General features: G+C 38.5%; 1 protein-coding gene across 1 annotated transcript in view; it reads left to right on the top strand.

The window, feature by feature from the left end:
• Nucleotides 1–1465: 1465 nt before the first annotated feature.
• The window catches only part of MGA (MGA, MAX dimerization protein), a gene marked incomplete at its 5' end in the record, with an annotated part of 40824 nt that continues 23373 nt past the window's right edge, over nt 1466–18916 (top strand). The window contains 12 exons of the mRNA XM_010081594.1: nt 1466–2396; nt 2735–2822; nt 2962–3057; nt 7642–7770; nt 9149–9247; nt 10115–10758; nt 11394–11751; nt 12737–12960; nt 13836–13976; nt 14402–14474; nt 15877–16397; nt 17893–18190. Coding sequence (XP_010079896.1) covers nt 1466–2396; nt 2735–2822; nt 2962–3057; nt 7642–7770; nt 9149–9247; nt 10115–10758; nt 11394–11751; nt 12737–12960; nt 13836–13976; nt 14402–14474; nt 15877–16397; nt 17893–18190 — 3602 coding nt within the window. The remainder of the gene's footprint in view (nt 2397–2734; nt 2823–2961; nt 3058–7641; nt 7771–9148; nt 9248–10114; nt 10759–11393; nt 11752–12736; nt 12961–13835; nt 13977–14401; nt 14475–15876; nt 16398–17892; nt 18191–18916) is intronic.

Raw genomic sequence — 18916 nt, 5'->3', positions numbered from 1 at the left:
GATGGGGAGGCACTCTTCATCAGGAAGTGGAGTGAGGGATGGGTGGTAACAGTTTTAAGCTGAATGAGGGTGGATTTAGATTAGATACTAGGAGGAAGTTTTTTCCTGTGAGGGTGGTGAGACACCAGGCTGGATGAGGCTTTGAGCAACCTGGGCTAGTGGGAGGTGTCCCTGCCCATGGCAGGGGGGTTGGAACTTGATGAACTTTAAGCTCCCTTCCAACCCAAACCCTTCTGTGATTCTATGAAATGTTTAATTTATGTTGTGGACACTTCTCTAGGAATGTTTATGCCTGGAACCACTAGGTTGTTGGGGGCATGTAGGGAACCACAAGCAAACTTTACTGGTTCTTAAGTCTTACAGGCTAATGTACTCTTTTTCCTTCCAAAACTTCTCCAGCTTCAGGAGCGGGTGGGTGTGTATAGTGTGGGTAATAATAATAAAATACACACATATATGCATGGTATACAAAGCAATATTCCCTTTATATATTATATTATATCTTTATTGTTTAGTAAAATTATTTGTCAATGTTAAGGTCAAATATATTGTTATTTTTAATAACATAAGGTTAACACAACTTGAATAATAATTTAACATATTTAACATTATGTGTATTATCTTATGAAACAAAGGGAATATTGGAATACTATCTGATATATTTAGGAAATAAGTCTTGACTTATTTTCTGAGGTTCATTGTGGATATTAGTTTCTCGTTTCATATCTTAGGTGTTTCCTCTTACAACAAGGAGCTAGCTTGTGATACGCTTAACAAAATTGCTGACTGCAATTTTTTGACTGTGTCTGTCCCTCAGGTCCATCATGGGAATGTAAATGGCTGCACCATTAGTCTTCAGTACCGAATACGTGATATATCAATTTCTGGTTAGGTTAATACGCAGGCTTGTTAGAAGATGGAGCATAATTCAATAGGATGTTAACATTCTGTAAGCGTTAGGACAGCAGTTGAATTTAGGAATTTAGGAATTGTCTGTATGTGGGTTCAGGCTGAATTAACTAAAATTTTAGTTAAATCATGTAAATTGAAGTGTGTTAGGCACTCACTTGGCTTCATATTTGCAAGCATAAGGGCTTTATTAAGGTGACTTAATGAGATACACAGCAAACTAAGGCTATATCTGAGCATTTAAAAAATGGTAACTTAGCATGAGCTCATAGGAAAAAGTGCAAATGTCACCCTGATATTGCTAGGGAAGGAAATGGTGCTGCTGCCTTCAGAGAAGAAGTGGGATTGTTTTTAATTATGGCTTTTTTTTTTTTTTTAGTGCTTACTTCTACAAATGTAAGCTTGTAAATGGCAGCTTATTTAGCAGTCTCACGTTTCAGAATTTTGGAGGTATTTTACAATATGTAACCAAGGATTATGGGAGATGATGGAATTTTGGTAAAGGAAGAGATTTGATAACGATCTTGTGTTCTTTGTTTCCTCCTTTGCTCCCCAGTCCCATTGCTAGCAGTTATGAAAGCAGTTCCCGTGTGGCATCCCCATTGGATCCAAATGGACACTTCAATGTAGTCATTAAAGAGGAACCAGAAGACGGCTATGACTACGAGTCAAGTATTTGCACGCAAGGAATAACTGTGAAACAGGAAGACACAGATGAAGAAACTGATGAGTATTCCAACACTGATGATGATGATCCCATCCTACAGAAACACCTGGTGAGACGCAGTGATAGAGATGGAATTGGTGGAGAATTCAGACCTAGGAAACGTCTGCTAACCAGTCCTTCAGGTGTTGCCAAAGCAAAAATGTTAAAACTGGAGAGTGGGAAGATGCCTGTGGTCTATTTGGAACCTTGTGCAGTCACAAAGAGCACAGTGAAGATATCTGAGCTGCCGCAGACCATGCTCTCCTCTTCCAAGAAGGATAAATCCCCTTTGAGTGCAACACTGGATTCTTTGCCTGTGTGTTTTGAAAATCACAAAGGCTCTGGCTCAGACACAGCCACTGTGACTGAGGAGTTTATTATGAAAAAACAGACTTCTGTGAGTAAAATGTCACAGAAATACTCTTCAATCAGAGAGGCCCAATGGGCTTTGTCTAAATCACCTAATTTTAATCTCAGGGGCTCAGTAAGTTCTCACTTTTCAGCTAAAGAGATCTGTGGAAGAAAAAGGCCTGGCATACTGAAGAATCCTATGTCCCTGAAAGGCTCTGTTAGCCATCAAAACACCCTGTCATCTGTTACAAGTAAAAGAGGAAGGCCACGGAAACTGAAAATTTCCAAGGCTGGTCGACCACCTAAAGGTATAGGGAGAACTGTAATCACAAGCAAGAATACCTCTCTGGGACCTGGAAGTATTCTTCCAGATGTTAAGCCAGACCTTGAAGATGTTGATGGAGTCCTCTTTGTGTCCTTTGCATCAAAGGTAAAACCTAACTTTTGAGTAAAATTCAGAACCTTTTCTTATATCTCATTTTTAAGCCCTTTGTACTTGTAAGCCGAAGGTCTATTTTCTTTTAAACTGAGTTTTGAGATTTATGCCCTCTTTCCAAATCTGTTTTTATCTTGTCCCTATGTTAATTGTAACATTTTTGTACTTAGCAGCTTGGGGAGAAATAGGGGGATCTAGAGTTCTATATGAAAGAATGCATACTTGTTCATTAAACAATCTCATGTTTTGAATATTTTAGTGATATTTTGATGTGGCCTAGCCTTCACCTAAGTGTTTTAAGGTATCTTATTCAAGGCTCTTTATGTATGTAGGAGGCTCTTGACATTCACACTGTTGACAGAGTTGGAGGAGAAGAGTCACAGAATCTTCAGGCTCCCTTGTTAACTACAAATGATCCAGGTACATTTTTGTGGTTTTTGTAGGTGGCTATTCCTATAAGGGAATTTGTGAAGACACACTGGCAAATTAATGATGTAAGTAATTTTTTTGCATGGTAGATGGTTTTTAATATGTTCTCTCACTTTTATTTTTTGAGTAGATTGTCAAGCAAGGATACAAGTACTGGAAAAGGAATTGATGGAAGAGCTGAAGACCTTGAGGCATAAGCAAGTGATACATCCTAGCCTTCAGGAAGGTAAGTGGACTGTGTACATATTCTTGCACCTGGTTGTATATTAATCATACAGAGTTGATAATTTCCTACTGGATGGTAATACTGTGTACACTCAGTGCAGCTGGGATCTGATTTTGGTTGGGTTTTTTTCAAAGACAGGAAAGCATACAGTTGTGTATGTACAAATGTGAGAGTATGAAAGGAAATTTGTGTGTAAATGTAGGGTTCCCTCTTACCAGTTGTGGCAGTGAGAGAGAATCTCGCATCTGACAGTTTGGTGTTTTGTTTTTTGTGGTGTTTTGTTTTTTTTTTTTTTCTTCTTAGAGGCTTTAAAAGTAGTTTCAGACAGCCAGTAAAGAAGTTTTCACATGTTCATGTTGCAAACCAGAAGAGGTGGAGGAGGCAGAAGATGAATCCTGAATCTCCAATAGCAGAGTAAGAGGCTGCATGTCATTATTTGCCTCTTGTAGAAGATGCTGAGCTTTCCGACTTTGGGCAATACCTCTTTTGTAATGAGCTAGTCCTTGTAGAGAGCAGATTTTACTCCTCCAGAGGAAATAGCTATTTCCTGGTAGCAGAGGAGCTAGAGATCCAGAAAGACTTAGAACTAAGACTACATTTGCTGTGTTTGAGTCTGTAGTTCTTAGAGTAGATCCAGGTTCACTAGCCACATACGAGGGCCAAGCAAGATACTTCTAGATTGTGATCTTTAATTTATGTATAGTATTATCCTGAGGTCAGACTGAAGAAAGTCACAGATCAAAACAGCAGAAGTGAATGTTCTCTTCGCTGATGATGTTGAAAATCTTCAGCAGTAGTAGTCCTGAGACTGATACCATTAACATAGACATCAGAGTAGATGATGAAGAAATTGATCCGAGTGGAGGTGTTGTACTTCATGCTCTGTAGGGTTTGAGACTCCAAATACTGATCTTTATTTGGTACTAGTTATTTTGGGTCCTCACAGAGTGTCTACTGTTGAGAACCGTGGATTATCTTGAGTGGTTTATGCAAGGGGTGTAATGAGAACTAGCCTGAAATTTTTTGCAACCATTTAAAGGGATGCCTTTGCATCTTGCTAGTGTTGAGCTGACATTCCTGTCTCCCACCTTTGCAAAGCAGTCATAAGAAGAGGTCTAAGAGCTCTATCCTTGATGTGATGGGAATGAAACAAGATAACCCATCCCCAGCCAGTTTGCACCTCAGGGATAGAGCATTAGTGTTGACAGTTGTATCATGGATATCTAAATGCAGTTTTCCTCTTCCATGATTCTGGAAATAGGCAGCCCTATTTTCTAATAGCCAGCCTTCCCTCACAGGTCTGCATGTGTTGTCGTATTTCAAAAACGGTGGTAAAATCCCTTTTGTGGTCAACTGCTGGCCAATGCTAGATACAGCACTAAGCAAGTGTTATAGCAGTGGGTAAGGCTTTTTGGGATTACATTGTGGACCTCCTAAATGTTATCTTTTCCCATAAAAATATGGGAATGTGTAAAATCCATGTGCTTCTCCTGCTTCTAAATAAGTGGTGGTAAAATATGTAGTACCTTCTGAAGGGTGTTCAAAGATGCATCAAAATGGAGAAGAAAATCTGAAAAGAAAAATCTGAAGAATTTTTACTTTCTTGAATGCTTGTGACTGTCATTTCCAGTGTTGGATGGTAATCTGCTGAGCCTGTTAAATGGTGAAATTGTAATTCAGCGATGACGAGAATGACTCTCACCTGTCTGATTTTTAGAGGGAAAAGAATTTATGTGAATACTATTTGCAGCAGGAGCATTACTACAGATAGATTCAGATGTCATTTATCAGGCTGTGAAGTGAGTTACAATACATATACTTTTGTTGTTAGACTTCAGTTACTGCATGTGAACTGGAATCCATCTTTATTCAGATTACCTTCACCTTCCAAAAAGTTACAGATCTATTGCCTTCCATTGCAGGCTTGAGATCAGGTAACACAGTGATGTTCATGGAGAAGAGGAATTGTTCTTTCTTTTTCTTCTCTCTCCCTCCCCCCATGTCATCATCAATAAGGCTTAAGAAGGCATCTGAGGGGTGCCTCTTGGCCAAAATTAAGGGCTGTTTTTTTCCCAGACATACCAATTCTAAGTAGCAATCCTGAAGCTTGGTGCAGCCTCATTAGCCTTCTAAATTCTGATACTTGCTCTCCAAAATTTCTTGTGCACAGATCATGACTAATGCTCCCTTGTCATCTATGCAGAATAGGCAGAGGGGACATGGCTCCCTTCTGTCTGGAAGCTGTGAAGTGCTTGTTTCTAAATGTGCTTTCAGCCATTTTGTAGAAGCTTAACTGGCTTTCTTGTCTTCGCTGCAGTATGGAAAATGGACATAGCAATTTTGATGTTAACTCTGCTTTTGGTTTTGGACAATGTAGTTGAGAAGCTTAAGTTTTTGAGATTCACTGATGATGTGTTGGAGCTGTACCTGAACCCTACAATTGCTGTTGATTTGTGAAATTAAGAAAATGGTGACTGAGGCTATCTAGATCTTAGAGGCACCAGGACTGCAGGAAGAAGATGCTTCAGAAATAAGGGAATTCAACTTAGGCATGTTAGAAGGAAAGCTCCTGCCTAGAAGGAAAGCTCCTTCCAGAGTACTGCAATGCTATGGAATGCCTTTTCTATCTGAGCTAATTTGAATCCCTTATCGTATTCTTGAAAATCAAAGGCACTGTTATCAAGCATCATGTTTCTGAATTAGCACCTGCATCTGATGGAGAGGAGAAAGTTATTAAGGTTCTTCATTTGCTACTATTTGAATACAGCATCTGAAATTTAGCAATACTCTGGAGATGATAACAATTAGTAAAAGTGATAGTCCACTTGTCATTTATGGTGATGTCTGTACTGACATAATATTTACTGTTACCATTTGCTGTCTTTAGGCTGTCTTCGTTCATTCCTTGTTGCATTTTTGGAGTCATGCTCTGGTTTTCGTCTGGGTGGTTTTTTACTTCATGATCCTAAACTGCAGTAATTGATTTTGTGTATGGGTGATGATCTTATTTTTGTTAGAGTGTTAAACAAAGGTAGGCTTGTTTTTGAACATGACAGAATAATTCAAATGAAGTGTCAAGAAAAATAAACTGTGTACTCCTTCCATTTTGTTTTAAATTGAGTTTGAAAAGAAGTGGATGGCATCTTGACATTTGGTGGTTGACATTTTTTTGTACAAAATGCTAGATTGACTTGCTTGTCACTCATTTTCCCTGTGTAAATTTGAAAATTGTATCTCGGTAGACTGTCTTTGATAATGGTATCCATTTTAACAACCATGCCTGAGATTTGTTCCACTTCGATTGTTTTCAGGCTGCCAGTAATCAGGTCACTGTGTTGCCACTTGTGAACATAAATGTGTACCACCAACACAAGGTTTCTACTGTATGTGGAAATACTAGTTAATATGTTCCGAGCCTTGGCAAGTCATATGTTTTCAATTTCAAACCTCACATATTTAATATATGAATTTCAGACTTGTTGGCAACAGGAGCAACATTTGTAGGTTTCTATAGCTAAAAACCAAAACAGATGTTCACAACTCCAGACTGCAAGCTGAATTTGATTGACAACAGTCATTTCTTACATTCAGTGTAACAATATTTTCTGAAAAAGGTACTAAGTAAAATTTAATATCTTTTTTCTTAACATTTCTTTATTTGTATTTGTTTTGCTATAGATAAAGATATCTGTTGTGGCCAAGTAAATTATTTCAGTTTCACTGTTTTGTGCGAGTTGATGAAGGAAGCTGTTAAGCATTTGTGGCGGTTAAGCATTTGTGGTGGCATCAATAACATGAATGGTTTAGTTTCTTTATAGCCGTTTTCCCCCTGCTTCCAAAAAAAAAAAAAAAAAAAGGCAAAACCAAAACGTGTTTTATTGCAAAGTGCCGAGCCTGGAAAAAAACAAACCTACTGAGATCTGGATTATTTGATTAACTTGTCCTGAGAGCACCATTTGAATACAACTTCATTTATATCATAATTTCCAAATGCATACACACACTTCTTCAGAACAAAAATGTGGTTTGCTCTTATCTCTTATTGCTGGTTGAAACTGAAGTGTGTGTGGCATATGTTCTTGCACAATAACAGCTTTCGGTACAGAAGGGGAGTGTAAGTACCACTGGAAAGATTGGTAATTTCTGTAGTGGTATGAATTGTCAAATAGTCAGCTGGGTTGGGTTCAGGCAGTAACTCTAACCTTCAGGGATGGTAAGTGGTGGTAACTACTTCAAAAAACGAACAAACAAAAACTTTTATTGTGAGAAATATTACAACACTGGCACTTTGGTTAATAAATTTTTGTGGAAACTTCAGTAGTAATCAGAAAAACTATGAAAAGTAATTCAATTTTTTTCTTGATTTCCCATTCCTTAAAATACTCTAATTCATACCTGCTACAAATCCAGTATAAGTAACAGTTATAGTTGCTAATATTCTTTTCCAGTTCTCTTAAAATGGTGTGTGAATGCTAGAAAAGCCTGTACATAACTTAATGTTTTATTTTTTGGGTAAATATCTTGACTTGCTTTTTTCTAACATCTTGCTGCATTGAGACATTTACTGATACTTGCCTGTTGTAGTGGGACTGAAGTTGAATTCTGTGGACCCAACGATGAGCATTGACTTGAAATACTTGGGCGTGCAGCTTCCTCTTTCCTACTCAAATTACTCTTTGTGGAGCTATCCAGGAACCAATCCCAATTCTCCAGGTGGGCAGAATATGAATTTGCTGAAATCTTAAGTATTACCTTTATATTTTCAATGGTCTAAAGGAATGAATGGCCATTTAGTTGAAATGAAGATCTTAAAGAGATTAAAGCGGTATTAAAATGACAAGATCTTAGAACTTTCTTAAGCCGTTATGCGGTTTCTGGCCAAGGGGTTCTGAGTAATGCTGGCCAGATTGTCATTAGCCTTCCCTTTTTGTGGTGGTTGTGATCCAGTATAATAGTATCTGCCTAGCTTATTTTATACGGGCAGCTGCTCTCAAATGGCCCAGAAAAAGCCTAAGCAATCTATGTTTCTCTGATGTCGCTCACATGCAAAACAAAGCTGTCTTTCACAGAGCTGAGCTTCAGAACTTTCCAGAAGAAGAGTTTGAGGTGCCACTTGGGGGCTAACCTGTATCTTCATTATAATAATTTATTACAAAGGTGCTGACCGGTTGTGCTTTTCTGAATGTATTTGGTATCCAGACAAGTGCATTTCTCATTATAATGTGACTGATTCTAATACTGTTGGTAGATACTGTTTTTAGTAATAAACTGGTTGGACGAAGTAATGGGGTGCTTATCTTTCTGGTACTCACCTCATTCTCCTACTTAAATATTTTGATTACAGTGTCTTTCTTAAACTTGTAAAGAGGCAGACACTGTGTTTCAACTTTGTTTATACTGCAGAAGAGGCAGATTCCATTCAGAAGATCTCGGTCAAATGTCAGGTGTCAAAGGCAATTATTTGTAGCCTGGCAATATGTAAAACAGCCCCACAAATCCCTGTTAGAGTTTTTACATCCCAGCTTAGCTTCCAGAGCTGATGGATAACTTGACAGAGATGTTGCTGTTTGCCTTTCATGATTATTCCTCTAGGAGTCTCTACTCCTAATTGATACTAAGCTGAATTTGACAGAACAGCAAACATTAAATGATGTTTCTACAGATCTTATAAAAGTCAGTAGCTCAACTGAGGGGAGAGACTCAAATTACTTTCCTTGCTGAGAGAGGTTGTAGTATCAGCTCAGTACTTGCCTGTTCCATTTTAGCCTACTAACTAGCTGACTTCACCTGGTTGAGTTTTGGAATCAACTGCTTACACTGTTGCTAAGGAGACTTAACACTGAAAATACAGGAGAAAACATCTTTTGTATGGGGTAGTAGTTGCAAGGCCTTACAGCAGAACTCTACAGGAAGCTTGGCTTTAAATATTCTGTCAATTTAAAAAAAAAAAAAAAGTAAGTCAGGTCTCTTTATTTAGCCTTTTGATTTACTGCTGTTAATCTGTCCCTGAAAAAGAATAAGCAGAGTTTGCTAGGACATTGATACAGTCAAGCTTGGTTCATAAACTGAGGGTAGCTTTCTTCTTTTCCAGATACTGGATTTCCTTTTGTTTCCAGGACAGGAAAGACAAATGACTTCACAAAAATCAAAGGCTGGCGAGGGAAGCTTCATGGTGCTTCTAGAAATGAAGGTAAAAAAACCAAAACAGAACAACACCAAAAAAACGAACACAAAAACCCAGTATATATATTTCCCACGTGTGGCCTTGTACTTGACCTTCCATAGATCTTGCAATTTGGTAATTGTGTGTGTCTTAATGAGAGATTTAATTTTTTATATTCAAAATGTCATGAATTAAGAATTTTTTTGTAGTGCTTTCATGGTCAGAGTGGAGGTTTATGAGGGAAGAGAGACTCTGAGTAAGATAAAAATACACATATTCTGTTTTACATGGAAGGCTTGAATGAAGATCAAAGCTTTAATGGTTTTGGTTTTGTTTGTCAGTTTTGAGTTGACTTGGAAGTATGGTAATTCCAGAATTCTGTTGCCCCAAGGACCTTAATGAACTAGAGTAATCTTTATTTATGTTGGCGTGTTTTTAATTCCAGTTAGAGTAGATATTCCTTATATATTTGATCACTTTGCCCTGCCTCAGGGAGAAATGGATGTTTGGCAAATGCTGCTTTTTACTTTAGATTAATTATATATATTGTATATTCTGCACTTTCATACAGTGCTTTGTTGGGGTATTCTAGATGTAGTATGGTGTACCATAGGCTTAGATGTTCAGGACAAAGTAAGTTGCATAGAAGTGCTGCTTGTTGAATGCTTACTGTTTTGTCAATGAACACACATGTAAAACCTCCACAGAAACAGTTGTTCTGACAGCTGGTGCTGTTTCAGAGTGGATTATATTTGGTGTGTCTGCATTGTACTCTTCTGAAAGAATTGTTTCTATTTTTAGAGAGGTATTTACCTCTTCTGTATTGTTTAATTATTGTAGAATTTATCAGTACGTTTTCCCAGGAGCTACTTAAAGTGCTCTTTATTTATTTAGGTGGCAGTTCAGAAGGTTCCTTGAAAAATCGCTCAGCATTCTGTAGTGACAAGCTGGATGAGTACCTGGAAAATGAAGGGAAGTTGATGGAAACGAGTATGGGATTCTCTTCTAGCACTCCCACTTCACCTGTGGTGTATCAGCTTCCCACTAAGAGCACTAGTTATGTGCGAACACTTGACAGTGTTTTAAAGAAGCAGTCTACCATAATTCCATCGACTTCTTACACATTCAAGCCCGTTCCTCTGTCATCTACCTCTAGGAAGACAAAGACTCAAAACAGACAGACATCTAGTAGAGTAAAATCCTCTTACAGGCCTATACTGCCTTCGCCTTTTTCTGCAAGGCAGAAACAGAACTCTTCAGCGTCAGGGGAAAAGGCTGCTAAGTCTGCCTCAAACAGCAGTTTGGCTAACCAAGCAGACAGTTTCATGGTGCCAGGTCTGGATGAAAACGTACTTCCAAAACAGATTAGTTTGCGCCAAGCACCGCAACAGCAACAAGCAGGTCGTCCACCAGGTTTGTCTAAATCTCAAGTGAAGTTAATGGACTTGGAAGAATGTGGTCTCTGGGATGGCAAACCACGGACTTATATTACAGAAGAACGAGCAGACATCTCTCTGGCAACCCTGCTTACAGCTCAGGTAGATCTGAAGTAATTTCCTTCCTTTCTGTACTTTTGCTTTTCCGAATCTGTGTACTTACTGATGTTGCATAAAGATGCAGAAAATAAGACTGAAGCTCAAAGAAGCATGACACAAAGTGCGATGTTCCTTTGTGGCGTAGTCTTCGCAGTGAAAGTTGAGAAGTTCTGACTTAGCGATATGTGGAAAAACTAATTGTGATGGTAGTGTGTTGATGTGAACCATTAAGAGTTATCTCAAATTTTCACCACTAAAAATTCTAGTTTATACAATTGCTCTTCAGTATCTGCGTTTCCTTACTGTGTCACTTTTTTTTTTCAGTTTAACTAACTGCAAAAAAATCCTGGTCTTATAACTTGGTTGTTATATGATAACCTCTTTTGCTTTCTTTACATCCTACTTATTACCAAGATGGTTTATCTGTCTCACGTTGCCTCTCAGAAGACTTCAAATGAAAACTCTCTGTTCTGATTTTTTTTCAGTATAGATGACAAATTTTCATATGTAAACCATGTAGTTGGAGGGGTTATTCTAAATGAACTTTGAATAGCAATTTTGCATATGCTTGATTTAATCTTACAAATATTTCCTCTTACTAAAATTTGAAGTGTATACTTCTTTAAAACTTTTCGTAGGCTTCTCTCAAAAACAAACCTATCCACAAAATAATAAGACGACGAGCGCCTCCTTGCAGTAATGATTTCTGTCGACTGGGTTGCATATGTGCCAGTCTAGCGCTGGAGAAACGTCAGCCTACCCACTGCCGAAGGCCAGACTGTATGTTTGGTTGTACTTGCTTGAAGAGAAGAGTGGTGCTGGTGAAGGGAGGATCAAAGCATAAGAAAATATTGAAAAAGGCTGCCCGTGGAAGTCTTGTGTTCTATGGAACACAAGAAGAACAGCAAGAGGATGAAGATGTGGAAGAAGAAGGTGACGGGGAGGAAGATGAGCAGAAGCAGAAAGATAAGAAGAAAAGAAAAAGGGTGGAATACAGTGAGTATTGCTGGGCAAAAAGTGATTACATACAGCTTTGCAGAAACCACCTAGCTGGGTGGGCATTTTTATTAGGATGTAGTAGTGATGCCATTCCTAAATCCAGAGGTTGGGAGTAAATTCCAAGAGATGTCTGCAACATCTGCTTTCATATAGCTGACTAGCAAGAAATAATACCTCCCCCCCCCTGGTTTTTTTAAACTCTTACTTATCTGTTCAGCATTTGGGGCACTACTTAGTTGTTTGTTGTGATCAAATATCTGGAGTTTCTTTTTCATAATTTAAACTCTTGCTCAGCTCTCCAAATGTCTTCAAAGGCTAAGGATATGAGATAATTACTGCTATCACTGTTGGTAATCTTCCTTGTCGTAGTGCTGTTTTCTTTCATCAAGTGAGTATCTGGAGCTGTATTTTCAATTGCTATAAATAGCTGCATTGTTCATCAACTTCAGTGTAAATATAGTGATTTATGGTAGTTTCAGATCTGGCCTAAGGTATGATCAGAAAACCAAATTGGTAGAAATTGACCATGAATTTACACTTCCATTTTCTTGCTAGTAGTACTTTTAGCAATAGCTAGAAACTAACATAGTGTTAATCTGGTGTTCCACTGGAATAAATGAATTATTTTTTAGAGCTGTGGTAAATAGTCTGGGTTCTTGAGGTGTTTTGCAGTTTTTAAGTATACAACATCAATGAAGGTCATGAATGCTTCAGTGTTTTTCTGTATCTGTTATCACACTACAAGTGAGAACCAATGATTACTGTAAAATCATTTTTATTTTCATTTCCTCTTTCTTTCTTATGGACAGATCCCAGTCACTTTTTGCTAGAATTTGAGACAACCAGTAGTATTTTCTGGCAGTATGAACTAGTGATTCCTGCATGGCTAGACCTCAGGCTCAGACAAAAAATTCTGTTACTGCTGTGTTAGATGGTACTTAATTTATAAGTAAGTTGGGTTTGTTTTTCCTCTTTTTTTCAGCAATCTGTGACTCAGAGCCAGAACAGCCTATTAGGAATTGTCCATTGTGGGTGAAAGTAGAAGGTGAAATAGATCCAGAACCAATTTACATCCCAACACCATCTGTTACTGAACCAGTCAAATACGCTGTACTGCCCAGCCCTGAAGTCTTGCTTTCTAGTAAACATAGATCTTCCAGTGGAGTTAAACCAGGCAGAGTGTATACTCCTAAACCCAATCCAGTGGTAAGAAAGGAAAAGAGATGCATTTGTTTTTCTTTGTATTCAAAATGAAAACAAATACTGCCGAAAGCTTCTGTGCTAGGCCATTTTAGATGAAATTTGAGATGAAAGTCTTAAGATTGACTGCCTATAGGTATGTTGATAAGTTAGGATGAATTGACTGTATATAAATCTTCAACTGTGTCCGTCTTGTGTTGAGAATTTACTGTAGCAATACATAGATGGTAAAAAGTGATTATGATTCACTAATAGCCTAATTTTAAAAAAGCCATGATACATGCTATTTCTGGCAAAACGATTACTGGTCTTGTAATGCTTGTGTAAGTTACTAGCTGCATAATGTAGCCTAGTTAATGAATTACTTGCAAAAAACCAAATTGATATACAGACACACAGTGTTCAGTGTAGTTCTGGAGTCTTTTTTTTGTTCTTGTTTGAGGTTTCAGTGCCAATGTTGGGATAATCTGCCTTTGCCTCTCCCCTCACCTTAGTATCTAACAAAAGCAACAACAGCAGTAGAGGAAGAGCAGCAGTAGAGTTGAGTCTAGTTATGTCTGAAGAACAAACATACCAGACTTGCTATTTAATGTATACCAGATAATGTTAAACTGTGCATGATGCTTAGGAGTTGTTTCACCACTTAGAAGAGAATCTGAACAGGTTTGGGTTTTTGGAGGGTGGTGGTGTTCCGTCCTCCCCTGGAATATTTAATTTGGAAGCAAGATGTAGACTGGGCTATGTGATACTAAGAGGGCAGATTCAGCATTAAACACTAGACCTTTCTTTTGATGTTTAATGTTGGAGCACAAATATTGAAGTGTTGTTAGAAAGCAAAACTGTTTGATGAATCTAATGTCTTTTTTTAAATTTTTTGGGAGATTCGAGAGGAGGACAAGGATCCTGTCTACTTGTACTTTGAAAGTATGATGACTTGTGCAAGGGTCCGAGCATATGAACGCAAGAGGGAGGAGAAAAAGCAACAAAAAGACAAAAGTGATTCACAGAGTTCTAGTATAAAGGTAAGAAGTCACACTGTAACTACCATATATCATAGAACAGGCAGAAATATTGCAAATGTTGAAGTAATTTTTTCTGCAGAAACTCCTATGTTGACATGAGGGCTTGACTTAGATTTGATGGTGATAGGGGAGCCTGGAACCTAGATCATCACCTAGCAGTGCTGGTAAACTTGTCTTGTTACTGTGATAGAAATGGTCATGTCTGTTGAAATTCGTGGCTGTCATGTGCGTTATCATGTAAAGCTTAAATGTTCATTGTTAGAAAAGCTGTTCTAACCTGAAAATTGTAATGTTGTCAAAGTTAGCATATGTTTTATGATTTGGAGTGACAGTATGACAAACTAGTTTATTTTGTGATGTGATTTTTAGTATGGAAGAGTGATACACAGGATGAATATATTTTTAAAATTTCTTTCCTCCTGCAGGAGCATGAGCCAGAGCTTCAGTCTCCTGAGAAAGCAACCTGTGAGACAGACAAAGACGATGATAAATCAGGAGGTAAGAGCTGAGTCTTGAGCATAATTTGACCTCTTGGTAGTTTCACATTTTTGTGTGGTTTTCGTGTTGGATTTATTTTTTTTTAAAAGTTGCAGCTATTGATGAAACCGAAGTCCATTTGCTGGGGGAGTTATTACGGTTGTCAATAAAAATCTTATGATGTGCTTACAGTTTCCTGTTTTCTTAAGCAGTTGTGTGTGTGTGTGTGTGTGTCACATGGGAGATACAGCAAGGTAAATACCCAGTACTTGCTGTTGCTCTGAGGTTAAAATAACCAGTGTTACTGTAGCTTGTTTAGCAATAAAAGATAATACCTCACAGCAGACTTGCCTTCAGAGTGATAATTAGATAGTTGTGAAGGAATGGAGTTTGGTTTCTCTGGGGGTTTTTTTAGCTTTTTTTTTTTTCCCCCTTCCTTACTGTTACTTTGTAGTTACTGAAGAATTAATAAATATCCAAGTGGTACTGTGAGGATAGGATCCTTGTGTTCTCCACTGAGAACCGCATGGGACAAGGAAGTGCCTGTAGGTTTTTTTTGGAGTTGTTTAATGTTGACTTATTTTAGTTCAAGTTGAAAGGTTGAATCTTTACTACATTATATATACTGGCTTTGAGTTTCTAGTTCACAAAGAAGTAGGCTAGACGTCTGTGTTCTCCTTCAGTCTGAAGTGGCCTGAATAATTTTATGAACTTTAAAATGAGACACATACTGGAGGCATTGTGTCATCCACTGATGAAATATAGCTGCCTTTTTGAGCTGAATTTTTTCGCCATTTGATATACAACAGCGCACTCTGCATTTAAGGATGGGAATGAAAAAATAATGCAACTAGTTGAAAATGCTGGTGAATTGGTAGGTGAAATTAAAATGGCCAGGACACAGGGCTTAACATCCTTACGGTTTTGCAAAAAGTGACATTGGATCTCTAATGACAACAAAAGGTCATGCTTCTGTTACACATCTTCTGCAAAAGACAGTTCTGCTAGCAGCATGTTTGCCCCTCGCACTATTATAGGACACTGGTCCTTTTCTGACTCCAAGAGAAAAGTGCCATCTCTTGAATAACCAGTGATGCTTTCTACTGCATGTTGGTATTGCTTGGAGATCTTTCATCCGTGTACTGAAACGACCCAGCTTTGTTTAGCTTGTGATGCAATGGGGTACAACCTGAGATGGTATGGCTGCAGGGAGCGAACTGTGAGAAATAGTTACGTTAGTTTTGCAGTGAGTTTTTGCTTGCTTGTGAAGTTCTGCAAGGGGAAGCGATGCTTTGAACAGTTCTTTTACTTGTTGCCCTGCAGATGAGACAAGGGTGGAGGTGTGGGCAGAATAAATTTGTTTGAATATCCAGGTGATTACAATACCATAGTATTGCAGAAACCTATTTCAATTCTTTCTCAGAGAAAAGCTGGTGGTCTTCCCATAGTGAGGGGGACTCTTCCTCCACCTCCTATGTTCATCACACCACTCCAGGTGGACCAACCAAACTTATCGAGGTTATCTCTGACTGCAACTGGGAGGAAGATCACAATAAGATCTTGAACATCTTATCACAGCATATCAACAGTAACGCGACACAGTGCCTCAAAGTGGGTAGCTTCATTATTGAATTGGCTTCGGAACACAAGGCCCAGGATGAGAACCACCCTCCTGTCTACTCCTCCAGAGTGAAAATTTCAGTGCCGTCCTACCAGGACAAGGACGAGAAGCCTGAGATACCTGTCTTGGAGACTCCTGATAGTGGAGTGCCTTCATGCAAAAACCCAGAAAATGTAAAGTTCTTGCGGGCAGACACATTGGACAAACTGCAGGAGAAGCTGCATGGGGGCAAAGGCTTGCCTTTTTATGCAGGGGTTTACCCTGCAGGAAAACTGATTGTCTACAAACGCAAACCCAATGTGAGCCCCTCAGGCTTGATTCAGGTGGGTCCCTCTGCCTTTACTGTGGAGATTAGATACAGTTTCATCCAGTATCCCAGAACTCCTTGAAGGGGAGAACACCCTTTAATTTATCTGCCTAGTCTTTTGCCTGTCCAGACAAGGATTCTTAGTATCTGGTGGCATTCTTGCCTCTCCATAAACTTGTTCCTTTCAAGATTGACTCAATAACAGGAAATCTGTTTGGAGGTCTGAAATCTGATGGTTCACTTGTCCTTTTGGCCATTTGGGTCTTGGTGGCCCAAGTACAGAATCTCTCTCAAGATCTTCTTGGTGCTTTGGAAAACTCCTTGCAGAAGCATTTGATAGATAATACTTCCAAATGAATGGCCATTAGAGGCCACAAAAACAACATTTTCTGAGGAAGTGTACACTGGGACAAAACTTTTAAAATGAAACTATAAACATGAAATTGCTTTTTGCTGCAGTTTACTGTTAATCTTCGCTAGTAGCCTACATCCTCTTTGCAGAATATCTGTTGTTTGTAAAGAGATTTCATAATCCTGAATTCAAAGTGAGCCCTTTCCCTGCAGTTTCATGCTGTCAACTTTGTATTATGAATTGGTGGTAGAAACTGTAGGGCTAGAATGAAGGTGTTTTTCAGTCAAAGGTGTTTGTGGTTATAGCAACACCACTTTCAGGGAAGGCGTATGAATTAGAAAATAAGAGTAGAATTCATCTTCATGACACTTTGCAGATACGGCACCCTCATAAAGAGAAGCTAGTGGAGAGAAAAAAATGTAGGGGCAGATTTCCTGTTTTTAATACAAGTTGATCAATAGATAGAGTCAAGACCTTATTTAGTACAGTATGTTAAATATATTTGGATTTTAGAAGGTGTTGTCAAGCAACCTGAAAGTAAAATGCAACATTACCAAAACTTCTCCTTGACCACTAGGCATAAAGGCAGACACTCAGAAAGATGCTGTTTCTCTCTCCCATGCAGTCAGTTACAACATCTCTGAATTTGATGTTAGTCAACTCATAATACCTTAATTAGAGTATCAAATGACAGCACGGATAAGAAGAAAGCTGATAAAGCTTTTACAAGCTCTTTAGAGTTTTGTCCCAATGTATATGACATAAATATTCTTTCTTCTTGATGCTAGGTGTTAATTGGGTTTGAGAATTTCTCCAAAATTGTCCTTGAATTTTTATTCAGGACTGTGTAGTATCAGTAAAGGAAAGAAAAGGAAAAAATAAGTACTAGCTTAGCTCTGTCTGATTTCAGTAGTTTCACATGCTCCTTTGGGCTCTGTGGTTCTATGTGAGAGTCTGAGTAGCATCTAAAATCTGTATTATAAAGGTCTAAAAGAGTTGTTTGAAGTTCTCCTGGGCAGTAGGGAAATTAGGAATTCCCCTTCTGAATTGCAATGGTTTTTTGAAAAGAACATTTGGAAGTCCCATGGAATGAAACACCTCTCCAGAGGTGGTGAGTTAGCATTCTTTTCACAAAATTTCCGTTTTCCACTTTTTTCAGGTTTATGATAAAAGGTATCCTCAGGCCAAACTGCTTTTGGGACAGATGGGGGCATTACATCCTGCCAATCGGCTAGCAGCTTATATCACAGGCAGGATGCGACCCACAGTACTTGATATCTCAACCCTCAGTACTGTGATCTCCAAAGTAGCACCCAGTGCTAAAGCAGCTGCTTCTGGGACACCATCAGTCCAGGTGCCCACAACATCAACTCCCAAAACTACATCTTCCACCAGCACTACTTCAGCCCCCAGTGTGACGACTCTGAAAACTCATGTCCCAGCACAGAGACAGATAGGTAGGTTGGAACTTATTACTGTGTTTTAAATTGCGTGAAGCTGAAGTAAAAAGTGAGTGTACAGCATTGCTGTTGATTTCTGTGCAACAGTGCATGCTGCCTTTGGCTGCATTGCCTACCTAAACTGCCTCTGCAATAAATAACCTCTTTAAAGCAGAAAGTTTTGGTTTGACTTCAGAATAAGATTATAGATGTTGACTATTAGTTATTAATACTACTAGAGCATATTTTCAAGAAACAAGAAAGAGTGGATGGAGATAGGCTGAATGTTAAGCTTGAGTTTTTGTTTTGAGAGCTTCCTTAGTATGATTTTTAATTGCTTTTCATCAAACATCAATTTAACTTAAAATGAGTAAAGGATCACTCTAATCTGTGATTCTTCACTATTAGTTTTTCTGATGTTGTTACACTTAAAATTGGAATTCTTGTGACCAGCAAAGATGCATGAAGCGGCTGTGAAAGACAAGATGGTCCAAATCTGGATTAGCAGAACAACAGGTGTGCAGCCAATAACCACACTGGCCTGTAATCTCACTGGATTTCACAAGCTAAACAGGGTTGGATTATATTGGAAGAAGCCTGTGGTACATGTGTCCGAGTTGGTACTGAAGTGGTTACCCCAGCATGGCAAGAGCGGAGGTTGCCTTTAACTATTACATTTTGCATGAGTTTTAAAAAAAAAAAAAAATCTAGTGTCCATCCACATATTCCCACACATTAATTAAA

Source organism: Pterocles gutturalis, unplaced genomic scaffold (genome assembly GCF_000699245.1).
Source record: "Pterocles gutturalis isolate BGI_N339 unplaced genomic scaffold, ASM69924v1 scaffold20301, whole genome shotgun sequence".
Classification (NCBI taxonomy): domain Eukaryota; kingdom Metazoa; phylum Chordata; class Aves; order Pterocliformes; family Pteroclidae; genus Pterocles; species Pterocles gutturalis.
This window is presented reverse-complemented; position numbering and strand designations above follow the sequence as displayed.